Raw genomic sequence first — 22,374 nt, 5'->3', positions numbered from 1 at the left:
AACCAAGCATTGTCTGGGGTTCTTTTTGCCTATGGCCTATGCTGAACTCGACATCTGGAAATGCGTCTTCGTGTCAAGTGATTTTTCATTCTTTTATATGATATTGCTCACCACCTAAGTTTCACATGTGTATCCATTACTATATACCTCTATTAGACTTTGAATTATTTATATTTGGGGACCCATGTATGTGAGTTGGATTGCAAGGGTATCGGAGTACTGACAATAACCCTACTTTGAGTTCAGCTGTGTTTTGACGTTGATTTAAAAGAAACAGTCAACCTTACACATCTGGGCAGCCCGATCACCCCAGATCCCTTCACCCGGTGTCAGAGTTATAATTTATAACATAATCCCAATCTTGATTTTCGCCAGCCCTAAACAAGTTTAAACGTATTTCTGTTTGTTCATTCTTCATAATTGGAGGCGGAATTCTCTCCTTTTCAAGCAGTTAAGTGCTTGCAATTCTTGTCAGAGGGTTTCATGACATACCCCAGGAATTCCTCTATTAACCATCTCATTTCTGACACCCCTCTATTTACAGCCAGACCAACTCGCCAATCATCCGTTCAAAATTCTATTATCAGTATTAGAAAACAGTTTTTCTGGGGAAACTTGTACTGGTCATTACGTACAAAGTCTTTGGTGTTTCAAAGTGTATACCTGTGATGAGCTGACCTCAAGAGGGACAGGTCTAAAGAAAGACCCTAACTTTAAGAAAGAAAAAACAGATGTAACACGTGACATAACACGTGACATAACACGTGATAATTCACTTGTGAACATGAAACCAGATTTAAATGAACACTGAACACATCCAACACTGTGTGCAGCTGAAATGACACGACAATAAATGGTTCGATAATTTAACAATAATATAACACAAATAAAGAGTTCTTTAAGTGAGTCTGAACTTTATATGTTAGATTTAGCCTCTATTATACTGAGTGATCATCGATTGGTGCGCGAAATGGTACTGGATCGCAGCCCGTGGTTAGTAAAACTCCACTCGGGACAGTACCGACTATGGTATTTTCATGGGGTCATTTTGCAAATGTATCATAGCACATTTCTAAATCAAACAAGATTATGGCCTGATCATGTTTAACATAATTATTAGCAGTTGTATGATGAAACCCGTGTCATGCCGACAATAGCTAATTGCCATCTTTTGTTTAGTTTCAACATTCAAATTTCAGGCTAGTCAGTTATTTTGTGGACTAGTAACTTTCAGCCATAGCAAGAACGAAACTATTTGTCGATGGCTATCTTATATTAAGGTTCAATATATCGTTTTAGCTCGCTAAATGTGTTTTTTTTAACCCATGGGGATCCCGGATCATAACTGGAGCCAAGCAACCTATGCTGACCAAAAGGAATAGACAGTCAGATCTAGTGATTCGGTTGATGTATGTGTTTGTTTTGTATGAATATGTGTGCACGTAGGTCAGATTAAGTACGTCATTGTGTATGTGAGTGAGTGTAGTTTTACGCCGCACTAAGCAATATTACAGCTATATGGCGGCGGTCTGAAAATAATCGAGTCTGGACCAGACAATCCAGTGACCAACAACATGAGCATCGATCTGCGCAATTGGGAACAGATGACATGTGTCAACCAAGTCAGCGAGCCTGACCACCCGATCCCGTTAGTCGCCTCTTACGACAAGCATAGTCGCCTTTTATGGCATCCGCAAGCATGGGTTGCTGAAAGCCTATTCTACCCCGGGACCTTCACGGGTCTATTGTGTATGTGTGTGTACACTTCTGATCGAGAATGTCATAGCGGGAGAGTGGATTTGCGTAAGCCGTTGACTGTGTGATTGTGTGTGAGTGCGTGATTGTACGGTGTGTGCGAATGCATGATTGCGTGCATGGTTGGGTGAGTCCATAATTGCGTGAACGTGTGTGTGAGTGTGCGTGCTTACACCAATGTGGTTGAGAAGTCTGGTTACGAGCATTTTTAGCATTTGTGTGAACAAACCATGCCATTAATCTGGAATATATGTAATGATGTGTTTTTAACTAACTAAGTAACTAACTAACTAAGTAAGTAACTAACTAACTAACTAACTAACTAACTAACTAACTAAACTAAACTAAACTAACTAAATAACTAACCTTATCTCCACTCTTGATTCCGTATTTCAAACCCACTATCAAAAGTTAGACTCGGGACCTTATGCAAAAAAGGCGGGACACCCAAGTTTGAGGAATTAACCAATTATTGTAGCCAACAATTGGGTATTCCTGTCAGCCAAGAAGCGATGAGGTAATTTTACAACGATGTCGTATTGGCCTCAAGCGGTTTACTCATGACTATCTGCTGAAAACAGATGGGGATGGACCTACCATCTGTGTCTCATTGCTTGCTTTTCTTAAATTCGGTACTATGACATTTACTGTTATTGAATGATATATAAGTAGATATATATGTTTTAACATAAAAACTCATTTGGACTTTGTATCTAACATGGCTATGAATGCAGCTTTGATCTTGCCACTATATGGTTTGAACAATGCCGATGTGACGTAGCTATAGAGCCCAACTCAACTCAACTTCCATTATGTTGTGTAACGGGGATAATCTCCGCACACCCTGAAAATAGGGTGACTCCCTAACCCTTACCTGAAACCCGAAGCACGGACTGATTTCGATATGTCGGAGGTGAACAGTCTACCGTCCACCGCTGTCAGCAATAACTGGGTCTCATGTTTAATCATTTGATATTTGGCGTCATTACTTATGTGGTTAGCCGTCAGATAAACACAACGCGTCTATATTGATTTTGTCGAGGCGATATTTGAATCCACAGGGAAGTCTTTGGGTCAACACCGGTCATGGCTTTTCACTGCTTTATTGGACGGAATTACACAAAGCCAACGGACACACGCCAGTTTGAAGGCCGAAAGACACGGGCTTTTTTTCTCCCTAAAAAGCAAACGAATCCACGTCACGTCCCTTAATTTATTAAATTGAGCTTCTAATCAGGTTTATTAAACCTTGTTGGTTTGTTGAATATGGGTTAACGTTGAAAACAACACAAAGTGCAATATGTGTCAAACTGCTACATGACTATACGATATATATTTGGTATGAGGTTTGTCTAAAAAATAAATTTTTATTCGCCAACACTTTAAGGATACTTACGAATATTCACCATATAACACATATTTGTGCTTGTATAAATTGTGAAATATGTAACGCAGTAGTCAATAGTTTCGTATTTAGTCTTTAGAGCGTATGTATTTTGAAATATAATTATTAATATAGTTTTCGGTTTCACCAAAAACAGATAAGCCGAATAATATGTATACCTTTCAAAAAATGTTAATTTCTTCGAGATCCATACTTTGTTAAACTCAACTGTTGTAGGCTGTTGGATTTTGTTGAACTTAACTGTTGTAAGCTGTTGGATTTTGTTAAACTTAACTGTTGTAAGCTGTTGGATTTTGTTAAACTCAACTGTTGTAGGCTGTTGGATTTTGTTAAACTTAACTGTTGTAAGCTGTTGGATTTTGTTAAACTTAACTGTTGTAAGCTGTTGGATTTTGTTAAACTTAACTGTTGTAAGCTGTTGGATTTTGTTAAACTTAACTGTTGTAAGCTGTTGGATTTTGTTAAACTTAACTGTTGTAGGCTGTTGGATTTTGTTAAACTGAACTGTTGTAGGCTGTTGGATTTTGTTAAACTTAACTGTTGTAAGCTGTTGGATTTTGTTAAACTTAACTGTTGTAAGCTGTTGGATTTTGTTAAACTTAACTGTTGTAAGCTGTTGGATTTTGTTAAACTTAACTGTTGTAAGCTGTTGGATTTTGTTAAACTTAACTGTTGTAAGCTGTTGGATTTTGTTAAACTTAACTGTTGTAGGCTGTTGGATTTTGTTAAACTTAACTGTTGTAAGCTGTTGGATTTTGTTAAACTCAACTGTTGTAAGCTGTTGGATTTTGTTAAACTCAACTGTTGTAAGCTGTTGGATTTTGTTAAACTCAACTGTTGTAAGCTGTTGGATTTTGGGTGATTTATATTTGTTTTAATTTATATTTGTTTAACAGTTGTCATTAGACTGCCAATTTGTACACACATGATGCGGAGTGAACAGACTGCTACACTGCTGTGAATATCACTGTTACATTGCTAATGTCACTGGTAAATAACACTGCTACATTGCTGTTGTCTCTGACGAACAACACTGTTACATTGCTATTGTTTCTGATGAATAACACTGTTACAGTGCTACTGAATATGGTGGATAACACTGCTACATTGCTATTGTTTCTGATGAATATCACTGTTACATTGCTATTGTTTCTGATGAATAACACTGTTACATTGTTATTGTGCCTGGTGAAGAACACTGTTATGTTGCTGGTGTGATGGTGAAGAACACTGTTATAGTGCTGGTGTGATGGTGAAAAACACTCTTGCATTGCTGCTGTCTGATAGATAACACTCTTACATGATAGATCACGCTGAAATATGAAATGTTTTGGATGCGTGTTGTTTAAGGTGCCACTCAACTGTGTTCACTTCTATGACAGTAACAGTTCGAGTCTAGACAAGTCAAACAAGTGGCTGATATCAAGAAACAAGGTCCACGTGCAAAACTAAAATGATCAAGTCCATAGTTATGACACACAGGGGATTTGTGTCTTTCACAGGGTCAAAGGTCAGAGAAATTAGAACTAAAAGGCATGTGAAATTTTGAAAAGGTTAGCGGACCAACCTATTACAAACGGACATAAACGTAAATGTGTTATTTCTTCCCGCCAAGCCGTATTTAAGCATTACGGAAAAAATGAAAATAAATAACAGTACTTTTTACACCAATCGCCGATCAAACATAGCAATTCAACAGAAGCCGCAGCGAGTTCCTTGGGCACATACGTATGTTGAGATGTTCAACTTCTAAGTGTGGTACTCACATATTTACGCTGAAACACGTCAGTTCCATGCCAACATAACGGATAAATACGAATGTCTGTTTCTCAAAGAGAGCACTGATACTGCTGGAATCAAAAGAGGCATGGTAGGTATATTACTGAATTAAGGTTTTTCATTCATTCGTCCCTTCCTTCCTTCGTTCATTCATTCATTTATTCATTCACTCTTCAAACAACACATGGCTGCTCTGTCAGTTCTTGTTGCCCCCTTTACCTCGTGTTGATTCTTGGAGAAGGGTGGGATACTCCGGCTCTTATTTGACTGATTAACTGTAAACGGACGGCGGGGTAGGCTAGCGGTTTATGCGTTCGCTCGTCAGGCCGTAAACTCGGGCTCAATTGGTACAATTTGTGGAGTCCATTTCTGGTGTTAATCCAAGACTGCCTTATGCGTAAAACATTGCGTAAAACTCACTCACTCACTCACTCACTCTACAGATAGTTTGCCGGGCTCAATCTTTGTTGTTTTACGCCGCACTCAGCACAATTCCAGCTATATGACAGTGGTCTGCAAATAAATGAGCCTGGACCAGACAATCCAGTGATCAACATCATGAGCATTCATCCCTGCAAATAGGATACGATGACGTGCGTCAACGAGTCTGACCACACGCACCGGTTCTAGCCACCTCTTACTACAAGCACAGGTTACTGGGACCAATTCTATCCCTGATCTTCAAGGATAGACTGTTTATGTCTACAGTATGGAGTGGGTTTACTGATTGCGGCGTAAAACAATACTCACGGCCACGACGTGCGTTGTCGCCAACAGTGGGATCCTAGCCGTTATTGTTACCGTGTTGTGAGTAGTCAGTAGAACAGGTGATAACGCTAGCAAACTGTCGAGGGTTCGAATCCCAGATTCAGTGGCTGGGCTTTCACTTTCGGTGAGATCGTGCACTTAAAGACTTGTACGCTCGGGTTTTCATCCCACATTCTGCTGAAGGCTGTGTTGTTACTATGAAACTGTTCAGAATTATTTTGATCCAAACTACCCCAGACTTTCAACAAAACTGTCAATCTAAATTGTGAATATTTTACGAGAGCTTCAAATCCATTTTTTTAAACACAACAAAACTGATTGAGTTTCTTTGTCGCATTTTTCAGTCCAAAACAAGTAACATCCCACGTATGATAAAACATTATTAAAACAAATATCGCATCTGTTAGAGACGATCCAATAATTAACATCATCACCATCGATTCAAGAAAATGTGATACAACGTCGTGTCTAAACAAAGTCACCTCCTGACTAACGTATGCCTCGATATGTCTCTTAAGACTCGCTTATCGCTTAAGTTTATGAATACATACAATTTTGATAGAAACAAAGAATTTCATTTAAACTGAAAAGTAGCCCCTGTGAGATAGAAGACTTGAGGAAATCTGGGCTTGCTTCATTGTGGATTAAACATCGTGAAAAGGGCCAGGCGGAAGGGAAAATGGTGTGGTCCTTTGATACAATAATGGGTTGTGAAGGTCGGTTCTAAGCCAGATCTTCTTGGAGCTGTGTTCATGAGAATCACGGCTTATTCTACAGAAAATGCACGCCAAAAGTGCAAAGTTACACAAGGTACATTAAACAGATTCGGTCTATCAAGGCTTTTTACTCGAGAAGGTCCAGGGCAGAAGAGGTCTTCAGCAACACATGCTTGCCATAGAAGGCCACTATGCTTGTCGTAAGAGGCGACTAAAGGGATCGGGTGTGCAGACTCGCTGACTTGGTTGACACGTGTCATTGGTTCCCAGCTGCGCAGATCGATGTTCATGTTGTTGATCACTGGATGGTCTGGTCCAGACTCGATTATTTACAGACCGCCGGCGTGTAGCTGTAATATTGCTGTGGCGTAAAACTAAACTCACTCATTCACTCACTCAAGGACTTGTAGATATGAGGCCATTTTCACTGTAAACATATTCCAGGATCTGTCTGAGAGTGGAGTTTCTCATCTTGTTAATTCCATCCGGATTTGTAGGCAGTCGGAATTCTCGGTGCCACGGTAAATGTATTCCATAATTCTCTCGCCAGTCAAAAGAATGGTTTATAGACAGTACCCGCAGCTGTGCCTTGTCTGGGAAGAGGAAAATCCTTGCTTCCAGGTGAACGGAGGAAGGATGCTCATTTGACAACTGTCGAAGGGTTATCTCCGACAACGCAGTGAAGTCGTCATCGTTGAAGTCGTTGTACCTGGTGTACCATTTCTCGATGAATGGAGCATGTTTTCTGGCTAATATGACTGCATTATTCAACCCTCTGTCGTTGTCATGGTGACCAAGAGTGACGTCATAACGCAGAAATGGGTCGAGAGGTCGAAGAATGAGCATGTCGAGGTCAATGTAGATTCCGCCATTAACTGAAAATAGTGTTTCACGGAGTGATCATGCTGACAGTCAGACGTGCGTTGTTGTGAGGGAAAACTTATTTATTGCATGTATTAGGCTGTAATGTCAAATCAGGGGAATCATATGTTACTGAATGGCCTCTGTTCCTACCGAATGGCCTCGGTTGCTATGCGACTGAATGGCCACGGTTGCTATGAGACCGAATGGCCTCGGTTATGTACCCTCGTCCATATTTATAATTTTGAGGAGAAGAGTTGAACACTTCAGATACACTGCACAATCATTTCCGTTAATATGCTCCTTATGTCACTTGCAGACATTCTTTAATACAGATGCACTTAATACATTGTATAAACACAAGTGAACTCTCTCTCTCTCTTTCTCTCTCTCTCTTTCTCTCTCTCACACACATCCACACACATACGAAGTGATGCATAAAATGACGTTTACGTGAGCCCTCTCACACACATCGCACACGCGCGCGCACACACGTGTGAACTGACTTATAAATGGTCACATTTGCTCACCCATGAGAAGCTGCAGTCTGATGAGGTGCCCAGCCAGTTCAGTGGAGGTTATTTTCATATCCGCGAGCCACTCTGGCCTTTCCCTCTGGATAAATCTTACTCCCAGGCCCGTCTCCGCCGCCTGCCACCACGTCCCCGTCAGATGCTCGTCGCCGACAACGTACATAGCCCATGGCTTGATAAACCTCTTAGCACTCAGCAAACTCAAATACTGAATGAAAGAAAGTCGACTGAGACCGAAGGCCACGTAGTAAACGATCCTCGGAACTGGATAGCCGCCATTTTGAAATCCGACCTCAGAAACGTTTGGCAAAACACAACTGTCGGCAACTAGGTTCTGAGTCTGAGACTTGTACCACCTGCAAATGATATCACTGGAATCAGCATACTCGTCACATAACCAGTCTTGGTCCATGCACGTGACAGAAGAGTCGACATGTTCCATTAAATAGAACACGCACGGATCATCATTCGTACTCTCATCTTCTTGGTGTGAGCTGATATTCTGAGTGACGCGAGGACGAAAACCTAGACTACCATCACTGGGACGAAAGGGAATGTCGGTGTCCTTCCACACTTCCGATACCCGTTTCACAAACAAGTATACGACAATGGTGGTAGCAAGCGACAGCGACACTGTCTGGTTTCTTCTCATGATCAAACACATGATTCCAAAGAATCTTTTATACATGTTTTCTCAAAATTGCCCTTTCCGGAAGCTTTGCACAGATTGTCACGTCAGTAATACAAAGTCTTGCGTTATAGAAACAGGGCTGGTTTGAGCGTGCAGTGGTCAAATCTGTATATTGAGGTATCAGATCCTAGCTATACGTTCACTGTTTTAGATGCATCTGATTGTGACTAGGTGCCCGGTCATGCGTGTGACAGGTTTTGATGAACAGATTTGGTGATTGGTATCGTGTATGTATAGAAACTAATATAGGGCCATTGGTCGACCTATTGACAGCTTTTGCTTGTTTCTGAAAGTGCGACAACGCGACATGGTCCCTTCTAGCATTCCATAGGCTTGCAAGGACATTTTGTAGTGAGTGAGTTTGCCGCACTCAGCAATATTCCAGTTATTCCGGTCTGCAAATAATCGAGTCTGGACCAGACAATCCAATGTGATCAACAACATGGGCATCGATCTGCGCAACTGGGAACAGATGACGTGTCAACCAAGACAGCGAGCCTGACCACCTGATCCCGTTAGTGGCCTCTTACGACAAGCACAGTCGCCTTTTATGGCAAGCATGGATTGCTGAGGGTCTATTGTATCCCGGATTTTCACGGAACGTGGGTATCAAAGACCAAGATTCTGACACACAATACATTTATCTGTTATTACTTGTAGCGTCATGCAATCAGTGTTCGACATGGCCCTGTTTCACATGCTTTCTTCTCACAGTTAGAATTTACCCGTGACGATCGGGGTAGATCGGGCCTTCAGCAACCCATGCTTGCCCTAAAATGCGACTATGTTTGTCGTAAGAGAGGCGACTAACATGATCGGGTGATCAGGCTCGCTGACTTGGTTGACAGATGTCATCGGTTCCCAATTGCATATTCGATGCTCATGTTGTTGATCACAGTAACGTCTGGTCTGGACACGATTATTTACAGACTACTACCATACAGCGAAAAACTGAACTCGCTCATTCACCATTTCAACAAACTGAAATCTGATATGGTAACTACGACACACCCTATTAACCAATTTTGTAACCTGACCACCTAATCCACTGTAGTCGATTCTTAAAACTAAAATCCCGTGGAACTTGATCAATCATAGGGCAGAATCATTTGGGACAAGACCCCGTCATTGTTATGGGCGATATAGAAATCTTGAGTGAGTTTAGTTTTAGGCTGTTCACAGCCATATTCCTATTATATGGCATCGGTCTGTAAATAGCCAAGTCTGGAGCAGGCAATCCAGTGACAAACAGCGTGAGTATCGATCTACACCACTGGGACACACTGACGTGTCAACAAAGTCAGCAAGTATGACAACCTGATTGCATAGGTAGCCTCTTATTCTTGTAAATGAAGGAAGTTGCAGTTCAGACGTCACTGCACAACAAATAAGGGTTCGAATCCCAGGTGGGTCCTACTGGCATGTCAGTTCTAGATTTAAAGAGTCATCCTGTATATGTAGTTGGATTTTGTCAGTACCATGTCCTCAATGTGGGTTTCATGAAACAATAAACGTTTAAACCCTGCATCACTTCAGACTTTCAGCCACATCAGGCATACACTGATCCGATCAGACTTGAACTTCCATGATCATGCTTGTCGCAAGAGGTGACTGACGGGTTACGGACCCGTGAAGGTCCCGGGGTAGAATAGGCCTTCAGCAACCCATGCTTGCCATAAAAGGTGACTATGCTTGTCGTAAGAGGCGACTAACGGGATCGAGTGGTCAGACTAGCTGACTTGGTTGACACATGTCATCGGTTCCCCATTGCGCAGATCGATGCTCATGTTGTTGATCACTGGATTGTCTGGTCCAGACTTGATTATTTACAGACCGTCGCCATATAGCTGGAATATTGCTAAGTGCGACGTAAAACTAAACTCACTCACTCACTGACGGGTTATGGTGGTCAGGCTCGCAGATTTGGTTGACACGTCATCGTATTCCAGTTGCATAGAAGGCCGCTCATGCATTTGATCACTGGCTTGGCTTGTATTCACACACGCCATATACATGTAGTTATAGTATTGTCTCAGTCCGTTTATTGCAATCTAACTCGAAAACTAATTAACATTGAATACTCAGTTCGAGAAGCACGTTTACAAGTGCCGACAAAGTTCTTTATTAACTTGTGCAGTGCCGGCTCCACCTTTTCTGGTACACCTGGCTGTCCGTTTCCCTGCCCCTCCTTCCTCAAAACAAACAGTGAATTGTGTCAATATTTTAATCATAAATTGTTCATCTATTTTTAAATTTGTGGGATACAAATTCTGAAAACACCTCACAGAGCATTCTCTTCCCACAGATGTTACTTGTCACATACGAACGTAGGAAGATGTGACAAGTAACCACTGTGGGGAAGAGAATGCTCACAGAGTTGGTGTGTTTTGATAATGATCAGCATTTCAGTTTCGAGTTAGACTGCAATTCAACCATTCGCTTTTGAGCCATAAGAGGTTGCAAGTATGGTGTTTTAACAACCAACCGAAGAGACCTGAACATTCAGTCCCTTGTCTACATCATCAATCAAGGTGACAAAAAAAAAGAAGCACAGAACGCATCTGTGGGACATTTGGGCTTCCAAGGCCTATGCAGCAGGGCCACCCAAAATCCTGATTTATCCTGAAATTCAATTTTGTGGTATATGACCATTATCTCTTCAAACTGAGCAAAAACAACCCCAGAATTCTGTCTTAATTATTTATTTCAATGTTTTGAAGGAATTTATGTATATACATACACGTTACATACTGAAAATGTTGAAATAGTGATCTTTTATCATAGTATGGTTTTAATCCATGTTCAACAATACTGCAGCAATTTTATCTGCCTTCACCAGACCTATCAATGAGTGGAATCTGACACAGACCTTCCCTTGACACAACCTTTATCTACTGGGCTACCTCTGCACTGTTCTTGTGCTGTTTAACAAACGAATGAGTGAGTTTTAGGCCACTTTCAGCAATATTGTGGCAAGAGATGCCAGAAATAGGCTTCACACATTGCACCCAGGTGGGGAGTTGAACCCGGGTTTTCAGCACGGTGAGGAAATGCTTTAATCATTAGGCTATCCGATCAGACCCATATACAAAAGAATTCTATTTTTCATTAAACTTGTTTCAATACAAAATCTGTAATTCATAAAGAAAGTTGTATGTTATTAGACAGAATATACACAAACAGGTAGTACCTTTGTTTTGATGATTTAGCAATTTCCCAGCTAACTTCCACTACATCAGTGAAAACTTTCAACAATATTTCAAGACATAATGAATATTCCCAGCAAATTATTTCAGCATAAACAAAACAGTATATATTAAGATGTGAATGGCCTATGTTATAAGCAATGATTGGGCTATAATCTTATCTACAAAATCTCATAGCTGCAAATGAGGGCTTCACATGAAATGCAAACATAAATTTAATGGCCTATAAAATAGTAGAATTTATTTACATGCAAATGTACAAATGATATCTGAGGAGGATGGGTGCATATTATTTTAGGAAAGATTAAGTGGTACTCAGGGCCAGTTATAGCAAGGGACTCTTGCAATGGAGAGAGTGGGTGAGTTTGGTTGTAACTTCTTTATGCAATATTTCAGGAATTTCTCATTAGGTGACACCAGAAATGGGCTTCACACAATATACCCATGTGAGGAATCAAATGTGGGTCTTTGGTGTGATGAGCAAACATTTTAACCACCAGACCACTATCCCTCCTGAAATAGACTTCAGGTCTTGTAAGGAAAGACATTACCATATTCCTTGAGAGAATGTTTTAACTACCTCATTTACCGGCTAGTTAAACCTCTGAGAACATCCCTTGTTTTCATAGCCTCCATTGGAAAGATCTGATTGAACAGGTGCAAATATCTACCCTTATTCTAAGATGATCCCAAAGTTGTCCAAAGAAAAGACTTCTAACAGGATTGGGCATCATTGTCTGCTCTAGCTATCAGACACTAGTTTATCCCGTTGACTTGATTATTCACATATTAATTATCCACATAATGTCCAACCCTGACCATACATCAACAATGTCCAACTCTGACCTTAGTAAAGGATGTTCTACCCTGACCTACATCAACAATGTCCAACTTTGACCTTAGTAAAGGATGTTCTACCCTGACCATACATCTACAATGTCCAACCTTGGCCTTAGTAAAAGATGTTCTACCCTGACCTACATCAACAATGTCCAACTTTGACCTTAGTAAAGGATGTTCTACCCTGACCATACATCAACAATGTCCTACTTTGACCTTAGTAAAGGATGTTCTACCCTGACCATACATCTACAATGTCCAACTTTGACCTTAGTAAAGGATGTTCTACCCTGACCATACATCTACAATGTCCAACCTTGGCCTTAGTAAAAGATGTTCTACCCTGACCTACATCAACAATGTCCAACTTTGACCTTAGTAAAGGATGTTCTACCCTGACCATACATCAACAATGTCCTACTTTGACCTTAGTAAAGGATGTTCTACCCTGACCATACATCTACAATGTCCAACTTTGACCTTAGTAAAGGATGTTCTACCCTGACCATACATCTACAATGTCCAACCTTGGCCTTAGTAAAAGATGTTCTACCCTGACCTACATCAACAATGTCCTACTTTGACCTTAGTAAAGGATGTTCTACCCTGACCATACATCAACAATGTCCAACCTTGGCCTTAGTAAAGGATGTTCTACCCTGACCTACATCAACAATGTCCTACTTTGACCTTAGTAAAGGATGTTCTACCCTGACCATACATCAACAATGTCCTACTTTGACCTTAGTAAAGGATGTTCTACCCTGACCATACATCTACAATGTCCAACCTTGGCCTTAGTAAAAGATGTTCTACCCTGACCATACATCAACAATGTCCAACTTTGACCTTAGTAAAGGATGTTCTACCCTGACCATACATCTACAATGTCCAACCTTGACCTTAGTAAAAGATGTTCTACTTTGACCTTACATATAGGTTCCCCAACCTTGACCTTACATCAACAATGACCAACCTTGACCTTAGTAAAGGATGTTCTACCTTGACCTTACATCAACAATGTCCAACCTTGACCTTAGTAAAGGATGTTCTACTTTGATCTTACATCAAGTACATCCAACCCTGACCCTAGATAAAGGATATCCAATCTTGTCACTTATCATACATATATTTGGGACACTCTCTCCTTGAAATCCCTGAGGTAGCATTGCTGTTGCCTTTGATGCACTGAGACCCAACTTGAAATCCAACCCAGTTCTTTGTCTGAACATGCAAACACTTTACTGCTCTACCACTGTAAAGGAAATCACTCTGTGGACATATCAAGACCTTGTGGATCAACAGTCTATATACAACTCCATCTGTACATTTCTATACACAAGCACACAAGCACTTCAATGCATAACTTATGGAAGCATAATGCAGTTGTCTATTTCAAAAAGTGAGTTCAATATGTTCGTCATCCCCAGGATTGTGTTCAAAAACTTCATTTATTGACTGGTGCAACAGTTGTTTGAACGGAGTGTCCTCATTCTTGTCATCGTAATCAAATTTTATTCCCCTGGTTTTTATTTCATTTCAGGACGAACAGGCCATCAAAAAGTTTTGTAAGATTGACTTCAGCGTATGCGTTAGATCTGAGCCAGCTGCCAACAGTGTCCTTCAGCGTCTTGTAGGACGACTTGTACACTCCCACTGCGTTCTCACCGCGGGCATTCTTGAGGCCAGGCTCTGAAGTTAAGAGGTCCAGTTATTATATGACTGACAGTGTCATCAAGGTGATATATACTGGACAAACATGGTTAGGGATATATGTAAATTTGGAAAACATTAATAGTGATATATTTATTTACAGACACAATGACAAGATATCAATCATAAAAATACCAGTATCCCTAACTTATTTTACCCAGTATATTTGGTATCATGATTCAATGTGCTAGTGACATCTCACATCAACACACTGGTTACTGACGTAATAAGACCTCAGTCTCAATAAATACAATTTAATGAATAGTGTAATACTTATCATTTCGATTACTATGATTTTTACTATATCACATTGTAAATTTCATGTGTGAGTTCAGCAATATTCCAGCTATGTGGCGGCGGTCTGTAAATAATCGAGTCTGGACCAGACAATCCAGTGACCAACAACATGAGCATCGATTTGAGAGACTGGGAACCGATGACATGTGTCAACCAAATCAGCGAGTCTGACCACCCGATCCCGTTAGTCGCCTCTTACAACAAGCACAGTGGCCTTCTATGGCAAGCATGGGTTGTTGAAGGCCTATTCTACCCCGGGACCTTCACTGGTTGCAAATTTCATTCCAGTCACAAATTTTGTTTTTGTATTAGTAGTCCCCCCCTTCGGTCGATAGGATCAGAAATCCAAACATTGAGATGAGTTTACAATGAAAACAGGGCTTTTCAACTTTTTCAAAACTTCTGAATTACTAAATCAAGAGGTGATACCAAACTAAGTGAAAATAGTAGTTGAGTTTTCAGGAAGAATTTAATAAATGACACATGACTTGAGTGCCTGAGAGTGTGAATTCTTGAGAGTGTTTGCTCCTGAGTGCCTGTGAGTTCCTGTATGTATGTGTGTGTGAGTGCCTGAGAGGTTTACTCCTGAGTGCATGTGTGAGAGTTCCTGACTGCATGTGTGTGTGAATTCCTGAGTGCATGCGTGTGTGAGTTCCGGTGTGCATGAGAGTGTGAATTCCTGAGTGCCGTACCACAAATACAACTTACTTGAATCAGGCAGGAGTGAAATGGCCTTCTCAGTGTCAAAGATGAACTGATAGTAACACAGCTGTGTGTACAGTGCTGAGTCTGTGAACTGAAACACGGAATCCAGTCAGGCATGAAAGAAGGAATCAAGGACCTGATCTAGGCAAGCTAGTATAGATAATTTAACAGTCAAAATAAGTCTGGAGCAGGTTCAATAGTTTGGTGCTTCATACAAGCATTCCCTCCGCACATCGGAAAACATATATGTCTTTGGGTGTCCATCATACTCCAACATATATTAGTCCATTCCCCACCCAGCTTCGTTTCCATAGTAACTGTGACATCTCTATCAATCTTACCACCAACTCAACTCATATGTTTACATGTCAGTCAACTTCAAATCAACATGAAACATGTTATATTTGGGATTACGCTTTCTTAGTAAATTACAGATTCTAGTATTTTCGTTGGTTTGAGTCCCCAACACCCTCAGAGTCAGGCACCTTATTACAATTACAAGCACAGCTTCCACAAGTCATTGTGTCATTCAAATCAGTAGAGTTTGGATTATACATACATTAAACATTACAGTTTCATGAGATCAAGCCTTCTCTATATTTAATCAAAACAGAAGCAGGTTTCCTACATTTGGATGCAGTAAGTATAATTTAATGGAATAGGAATACGTATTAGTGAGTTTGTTACCTCGGGCTGCAGAATGCCCCGTTGACACGTTCCACAGACTGGATGACCCCTCTGGAACATCAATGGAGTTTTCCGTGTCCGAGCTCCGCAGGCTGTATCCTCACACTTCAACCAGCCCTGAAATGGTTGCGAGATCATGTAAGAAATGTTTTCCATTTTTAAATCACTGATGCAGTAGACTGCATCGTCTGACACCTTGGCATTGACAGAGTTGCTTTGATGCAGGCATGGCAGCAGGTGAAAGTGATACCTGTGGAAAATCAGCTGGTGGTCTGGGGACAGGGTCCAGGATCGATTGATTTACATTTAAATCTGCAAATTTCTGTCATCCCTACTTTACAAATTTTGCCAATTTTTCTAATATTTCCTCGAAACCTTTTTTGATTGCTTTTTACTATGACAGTTACTTTTTTTAAAGCCATTTCCACCTGAATATATTCTTCACTTTTTTGTCAATATCACTCACTGACCATTCTTGATCACGGGTCAAACTTTTCACCATATTTCAGTATATAAATCGCTGAAAGCAACCTTCGTCATTTGCGCTGCAATTCGCATTTACCGATGTATGTCTAAAACATTGATTCTTATTGGCTGCGTTGCCTGAACTGATCAAATCACATAAGGCAGTGAGGAAAGTGAAAGCTGTTTACCAATTTTACAATCAATTTTATGGGACGTGAAATTCTGAAATTCAATGGCCCAAGAGACACAGATGTGGGTCTTGACATTGATAAGTGGGACCTTACGTCCTCTAAATATATTCTCCTCAGATTTAGATGAATCTCAAGATCAATAGATTTTCATTTATATCCATGGAATTCCACAGATCAGCTGAACATTTTATCCCAATTTATATGTTAGGAGTATTTAGCAGAACTTGCCTCATAGTATGACTTGATGTGTTTCCTGATGGCCAGGACAAGGCTATTCTGAATCTGGGGGATGTACTCGTTGGGCACCATCTTGCACTGGGGGTTGGAGCACTTGGACAGCGAGCACTCTAGGGGATTGTCCTGTAACATACACACACAGTGAGTGAGTAGGTGGATGAGTGAGTGAGTATGGTTTAACAACGCTTTTAGCAATATTTCTGCAATATCTCATGAGTGAATACCAGAAATGGGCTTCACACTTTGTACCATGTGGGGAATCGAACTCATGTATTCGGCGTGATGAGCAAACACTTTAACCACTAGGCTACCCCTCAGCCCTGAGTGAGTGAATGACTAAGTGAGTGAGTGAGTGAGAGTTTGGGTGGATGAGTAATGGAGTGATGACTTATTGCAGGCATACAAACAGACGTGAGCAAAGAAAAAGGGGGTAAATGATTTCGAGTATGAAAGAGCAGACGTGTAGATACTTAGGTGAGTGAGGTGAATATAGAAATAACAAAGAGAAAATGAATTAGAGAAAGCAGAGAGTGCTTTTGATGGTTGAGAGACGGTTGAATAGTGCAGTTATAAAAATAAAAGAGAATAGTGGATAGAAGGAAGAGTGAGTGAATAAATAAGAATAGAGTGAATTATGTTGGTGTTGAACGTGAGAATGACATGACCTGACATCAGAAATGAAGGGTGAGGGAGTGAGTGACGTGAACTGTGAAATGAAGGGTGAGGGAGTGAGTGACATGAAGCGTGAAATGGAGGGTGATGGAGTGAGTGACGTGAACTGTGAAATGAAGGGTGAGGGAGTGAGTGACATGAACCGAGAAATGGAGGGTGATGGAGTGAGTGACGTGAACTGTGAAATGAAGGGTGATGGAGTGAGTGACATGATCCATGAAATGGAGGGTGAGGGAGTGAGTGACGTGAACTGTGAAATGAAGGGTGATGGAGTGAGTGACAAGAACCATGAAATGGAGGGTGATGGAGTGAGTGACGTGAACTGTGAAATGGAGGGTGATGGAGTGAGTGACGTGAACTGTGAAATAAAGGGTGATGGAGTGAGTGATGTGAACTGTGAAATGAAGGGTGATGGAGTGAGTGACGTGAACTGTGAAATAAAGGGTGATGGAGTGAGTGACGTGAACTGTGAAATGAAGGGTGATGGAGTGAGTGACATGAACTGTGAAATAAAGGGTGATGGAGTGAGTGATGTGAACTGTGAAATGAAGGGTGATGGAGTGAGTGACAAGAACCATGAAATGGAGGGTGATGGAGTGAGTGACGTGAACTGTGAAATGAAGGGTGATGGAGTGAGTGACAAGAACCATGAAATGGAGGGTGATGGAGTGAGTGACATGATCCATGAAATGGAGGGTGAGGGAGTGAGTGACGTGAACTGTGAAATGAAGGGTGATGGAGTGAGTGACAAGAACCATGAAATGGAGGGTGATGGAGTGAGTGACATGATCCATGAAATGGAGGGTGAGGGAGTGAGTGACGTGAACTGTGAAATGAAGGGTGATGGAGTGAGTGACAAGAACCATGAAATGGAGGGTGATGGAGTGAGTGACATGATCCATGAAATGGAGGGTGAGGGAGTGAGTGACGTGAACTGTGAAATGAAGGGTGATGGAGTGAGTGACAAGAACCATGAAATGGAGGGTGATGGAGTGAGTGACGTGAACTGTGAAATGAAGGGTGATGGAGTGAGTGATGTGAACTGTGAAATGGAGGGTGATGGAGTGAGTGACATGAACTGTGAAATGATGGGTGAGTGACTGAGAAAGAACTGTCATGAAACGAGAAGGGTGAGTGAAAAGTATGCAACTGACGTTGAATGTGGCAGATCCTGACATACAAAGAACATCTGAATCATGTCCTCTGACTTCAAAAACTCTAAACATTCATAAAATCAAACATACACACACAAAAATTTTTCCCCAAGAATTTACTTTAACCATTATAATAAAGAATCAGAACGCACCTGCCCTAGAAAGACACCATCCATAATTATTTCTCGTCCACAGTCGGGTGCTGGACATTTGACCTTGAACCTGTCACAATCCTTGTACCGTTCCTCCTCCGACATCTGCGTTCCTCCCAGCAGAGCATCATCGTCGTCGTTGTCATGGTGCTGTGCCTGATGCCGGTACCCAGTGGGGTCAAGGCCTGTGGGTATCCATGGTGACAGAGAGATATGTTACTATGGATACCTTCATTTTCATCAGATTAACAAACTATATCACATATGAATCTACATAAATTGCACCTAAAATCTTCATCATCCTCTGCTTGTAATGTTTGCTGGTGGCATTATATTAACTAAGTAAATCGCATGTCAATCCGACAACCTTGTGTTTTCTCATCACACTCCCTTTGCCAATGGACAGTGTGTTAGATTATTAGTTTGATTTAAGAGATGTTAACTTACTTCCACCAGGTGCTACCTAATATATAAACCTACTTGCACCAGTCAAATTCCACTTGCAATGTAGTATGTTAAAATGTCAAAAATTTCAGTGCACATAAACATATTTCCGTGATTTAGTAACCATGAAATCATAGCAACCCAGAGATGCAGCTGATCCCTGTTTTCAAACGCTGTCATAGCTAAAACATGTCTGTTAATAAGTATTGTTTATATATATAGATATTCAGATATTCAGATATTCAGATTTTCAGATATTCACATTTTCAGATTTTCAGATATTCAGATATTCAGAATTTAGAAGAAAAATGGGTTGACATACTGATGCTGATAATGTTAGGTTTATTTCTCAAATATTTACTTGTACCTTTGTAATATTGGGTTGCACAGTGCAAGTTGCAAAGCACTAAATCAAGCCAGTGAAGCATCTCCAGTTTTAGTGCAAATAGAACACATCAGGGACCATTTCAAAGAAGGCCGTGTCTGAGTTTAGTTTTATGCCGCTGTCTGCAATACCCCAGCTATATGGGTTGTGTATAATCACATTTTGAAACATACACCACCAGGTCACATAATACATGCTGAGTTAAGTAGTCGTGGCAAGAAATTGTAACAAGAGAACTCTTTGAACTTCCACAATTTAGCATAACATTCTGTGTTAACAGTTACGATGACTGTGACCTCTTTGCGAAACAGCCACAAGAGTGAGCGAGGGAGTTTATATTACGTTCCTAGCGATACTCGAGCAATATCTAAGCAGGGAGACAATAGAAATGGGTTCCACTTATTGGGGAATCAAACCTGGATCTACAGAAAGGCAAGCAAACACTTTAACCACTAGGCTACCCCGCCGTCCCTTCTGCCACAAGACACTGCACTGGAGGTGGCTGGTATTCAAACCGAATCAGTTAGGGATTCTTGCAGGGATCACTGATTACAACATGAAAACAAGGGTCATGATGGGACTCGAGTTTTCACTCACCTAGGCACTGAGCTAGATGGGCTGCATCTGTACCCTCAATGGGGTCACAGAGTCGGGCCACGACTGGGTGCACCTGCTGGGCAAGGTAGTACTTGACGTCTGAAACAAACATTCTCATCATCAGTCGAAATTCACCCACGGAGAGGTGTCACATATTTGTAATCATATCAGACATCGGTGTATCTTCTACTGATCACGTAGCCAGCTGACTGAGTGAATTTGATTTTATGTTGCTTTCAGCAATGTTCAAGCATTGTCCTGGTGGGGGACAGAAGATATGAGCTTCACACATTTTACCCATCTGGGAATCAAACCAGGGTCTTGACATGACAAGTCAACGCTTAAACCACAAGGCTATACCACCGCCCTAGGAGAAGAAAGGAAGAGAATAAGAATGTGCACTTCTGCAAACATCCTTTCACCAGACATCGCAGTAGCACCATTTAAATGTCATTGAAATATCAGGTCATAAGAATCACACTAGAATTGATGCCATAACCAGAAGTTCAATGACACCACAGGTTCTCGAAGGTAGAGCCTTGTATAATGATCTTTATGCGAAAGGGCCACACAGACCCAGTTCATGCTACAATGTCAAACTAATTTGCAGGCATGACCTAACTCACCTATTTTCAGACTGTCTCCTTTTGCTAACTCTTCAGGGTGGTAGGCTCGCTGAGATGGAGGCAAGTTTGACCCATCCTGTCAACAATCAGGTCAAACATAAAATGTATCCAATAGTATTCCAGGATACAGCATGCACACAGATTTATCCTCAATACCAAACTTCATGCAACTAGGGGACAGTTTCTATTTGAAACCAGTGTACGAAACAATCACCAGCCCTGAGGCCTAGCACCAGTTGTTATTTGATTGAGACGGCAGTTTTAAATATTTGCACTCTCTTGTGGCCTTCAGTAAATAATCCGTCTTTTTAGACACTGGAATATTTTCCTTATTTTTCAACTATCCATGATGCTCCATGTTACGATAACTTAAAGTTTCACTTCCTGGTATTTCAGTACATTGTGCTTAGGAATATCAACACCAAGCCATATAAAAAACCTTTGTCTGCACCAAAGGATTCGCTAATTGATTTTGTAGAAACAGTGTGAAACTGTACAGTGTAGTCTATTTTAGTTTTTATTAGTTTGACTTAACAAAACTGGCCCTTAGATTTCATTCAGGGCTCGTAGAATTTAAGCCTGCAGGCAACAGGCCCTGATGACCAACAGGCAAATAAAAGTATTGCAAACACTGTTTGAAACTGAGTTTTTTTTCAGAAAAAGTTGTATATTTGTAAATTCATTCAGGTATTTCAAAAATGTAATTTCACCCTGAATTCTTAGCAGTATTACAAAACTTAATTCCAAAGTCTCAGACTATATATAGGTCTATGATCAAAAAATGCCATCTCAACAATGTCATAAAATTATTCACAAGAACAGCACAATATGAGAAATGTCCAATTTGGGACATTTAGGTGACATTTGTTGCACACTTTGGACCTAATCGCAGCCGCTGAAATTTGTCCAATCTATTCATAACTTCACTCAAGAATCTCCTCACAAATGGTGGTTGTTCACGTTGCCTTTTCAGGTGTCTAACAGTGCTCTCAAAGTGCTAAAACTTGGTCAAAGATCTCTTCACTCTGTATTAACCCCATTAAGACGCTCTACCTCACACACGACGTAGGCGATGGTGTCTCCTGCCCGCATGCGCTTGCCTCCCTTGCTGTTGATTCGCAGCGCCACCTGGACATGAGGCAGGCTCTTCTTGTCTGGGTAATCCTCTGGGTTCTTTGTCAGTTGCTGGAAAGGACAATGTCCATTTATCAAACAAATATTTAAAGAGAAAAATACATTAATCATTTAGCCATGCAAAATCAATATTACAAAACTTCACAATTTCTGACTTCATTATTGTAATCTAATAGGAGTGAAGGAATGAGTATGGTTTTAGGCCGCTTTTTGCAATATTCCAGCAGTATCACAGTAGGGACACCAGAAATGGGCTTCAAACTTATGGGGAATCAAACCTGGATCTTCAGTGTGGTGGGCAAACACTTTAACCACTAGGCCACCCAATCGCTCCCTACTGCTACTGAAAGTCTATGCAAGT

General features: G+C 40.9%; 2 protein-coding genes across 2 annotated transcripts in view; both read right to left on the bottom strand.

The window, feature by feature from the left end:
* Nucleotides 1–6,819: 6,819 nt before the first annotated feature.
* LOC137280962 (uncharacterized) lies at nt 6,820–8,505 on the bottom strand. Its single transcript, XM_067812137.1, has 2 exons — nt 7,815–8,505; nt 6,820–7,298 (listed from the first exon to the last, which is right to left on the bottom strand). Exons 1-2 carry the CDS (start codon nt 8,503–8,505, stop codon nt 6,820–6,822), a joined length of 1,170 nt encoding a protein of 389 aa, XP_067668238.1.
* Nucleotides 8,506–11,197: 2,692 nt separating this feature from the next.
* The window catches only part of LOC137281589 (DNA polymerase alpha catalytic subunit-like), a 78,431-nt gene continuing 67,254 nt past the window's right edge, over nt 11,198–22,374 (bottom strand). Inside the window, exons 32-39 of the mRNA XM_067812919.1 lie at nt 21,933–22,064; nt 20,880–20,955; nt 20,254–20,352; nt 18,828–19,012; nt 16,841–16,972; nt 15,957–16,073; nt 15,273–15,360; nt 11,198–14,246 (exon numbers count right to left, since the gene is read on the bottom strand). Of these exons, the coding sequence (XP_067669020.1) occupies nt 14,089–14,246; nt 15,273–15,360; nt 15,957–16,073; nt 16,841–16,972; nt 18,828–19,012; nt 20,254–20,352; nt 20,880–20,955; nt 21,933–22,064 (987 nt within the window). The 3' untranslated portion in view covers nt 11,198–14,088. The remainder of the gene's footprint in view (nt 14,247–15,272; nt 15,361–15,956; nt 16,074–16,840; nt 16,973–18,827; nt 19,013–20,253; nt 20,353–20,879; nt 20,956–21,932; nt 22,065–22,374) is intronic.

Source organism: Haliotis asinina, chromosome 4 (genome assembly GCF_037392515.1).
Source record: "Haliotis asinina isolate JCU_RB_2024 chromosome 4, JCU_Hal_asi_v2, whole genome shotgun sequence".
Classification (NCBI taxonomy): Eukaryota; Metazoa; Mollusca; class Gastropoda; order Lepetellida; family Haliotidae; genus Haliotis; species Haliotis asinina.
The sequence above is the reverse complement of the archived record's forward strand: the minus strand, read 5'-3'. Positions and strand labels throughout refer to the sequence as shown.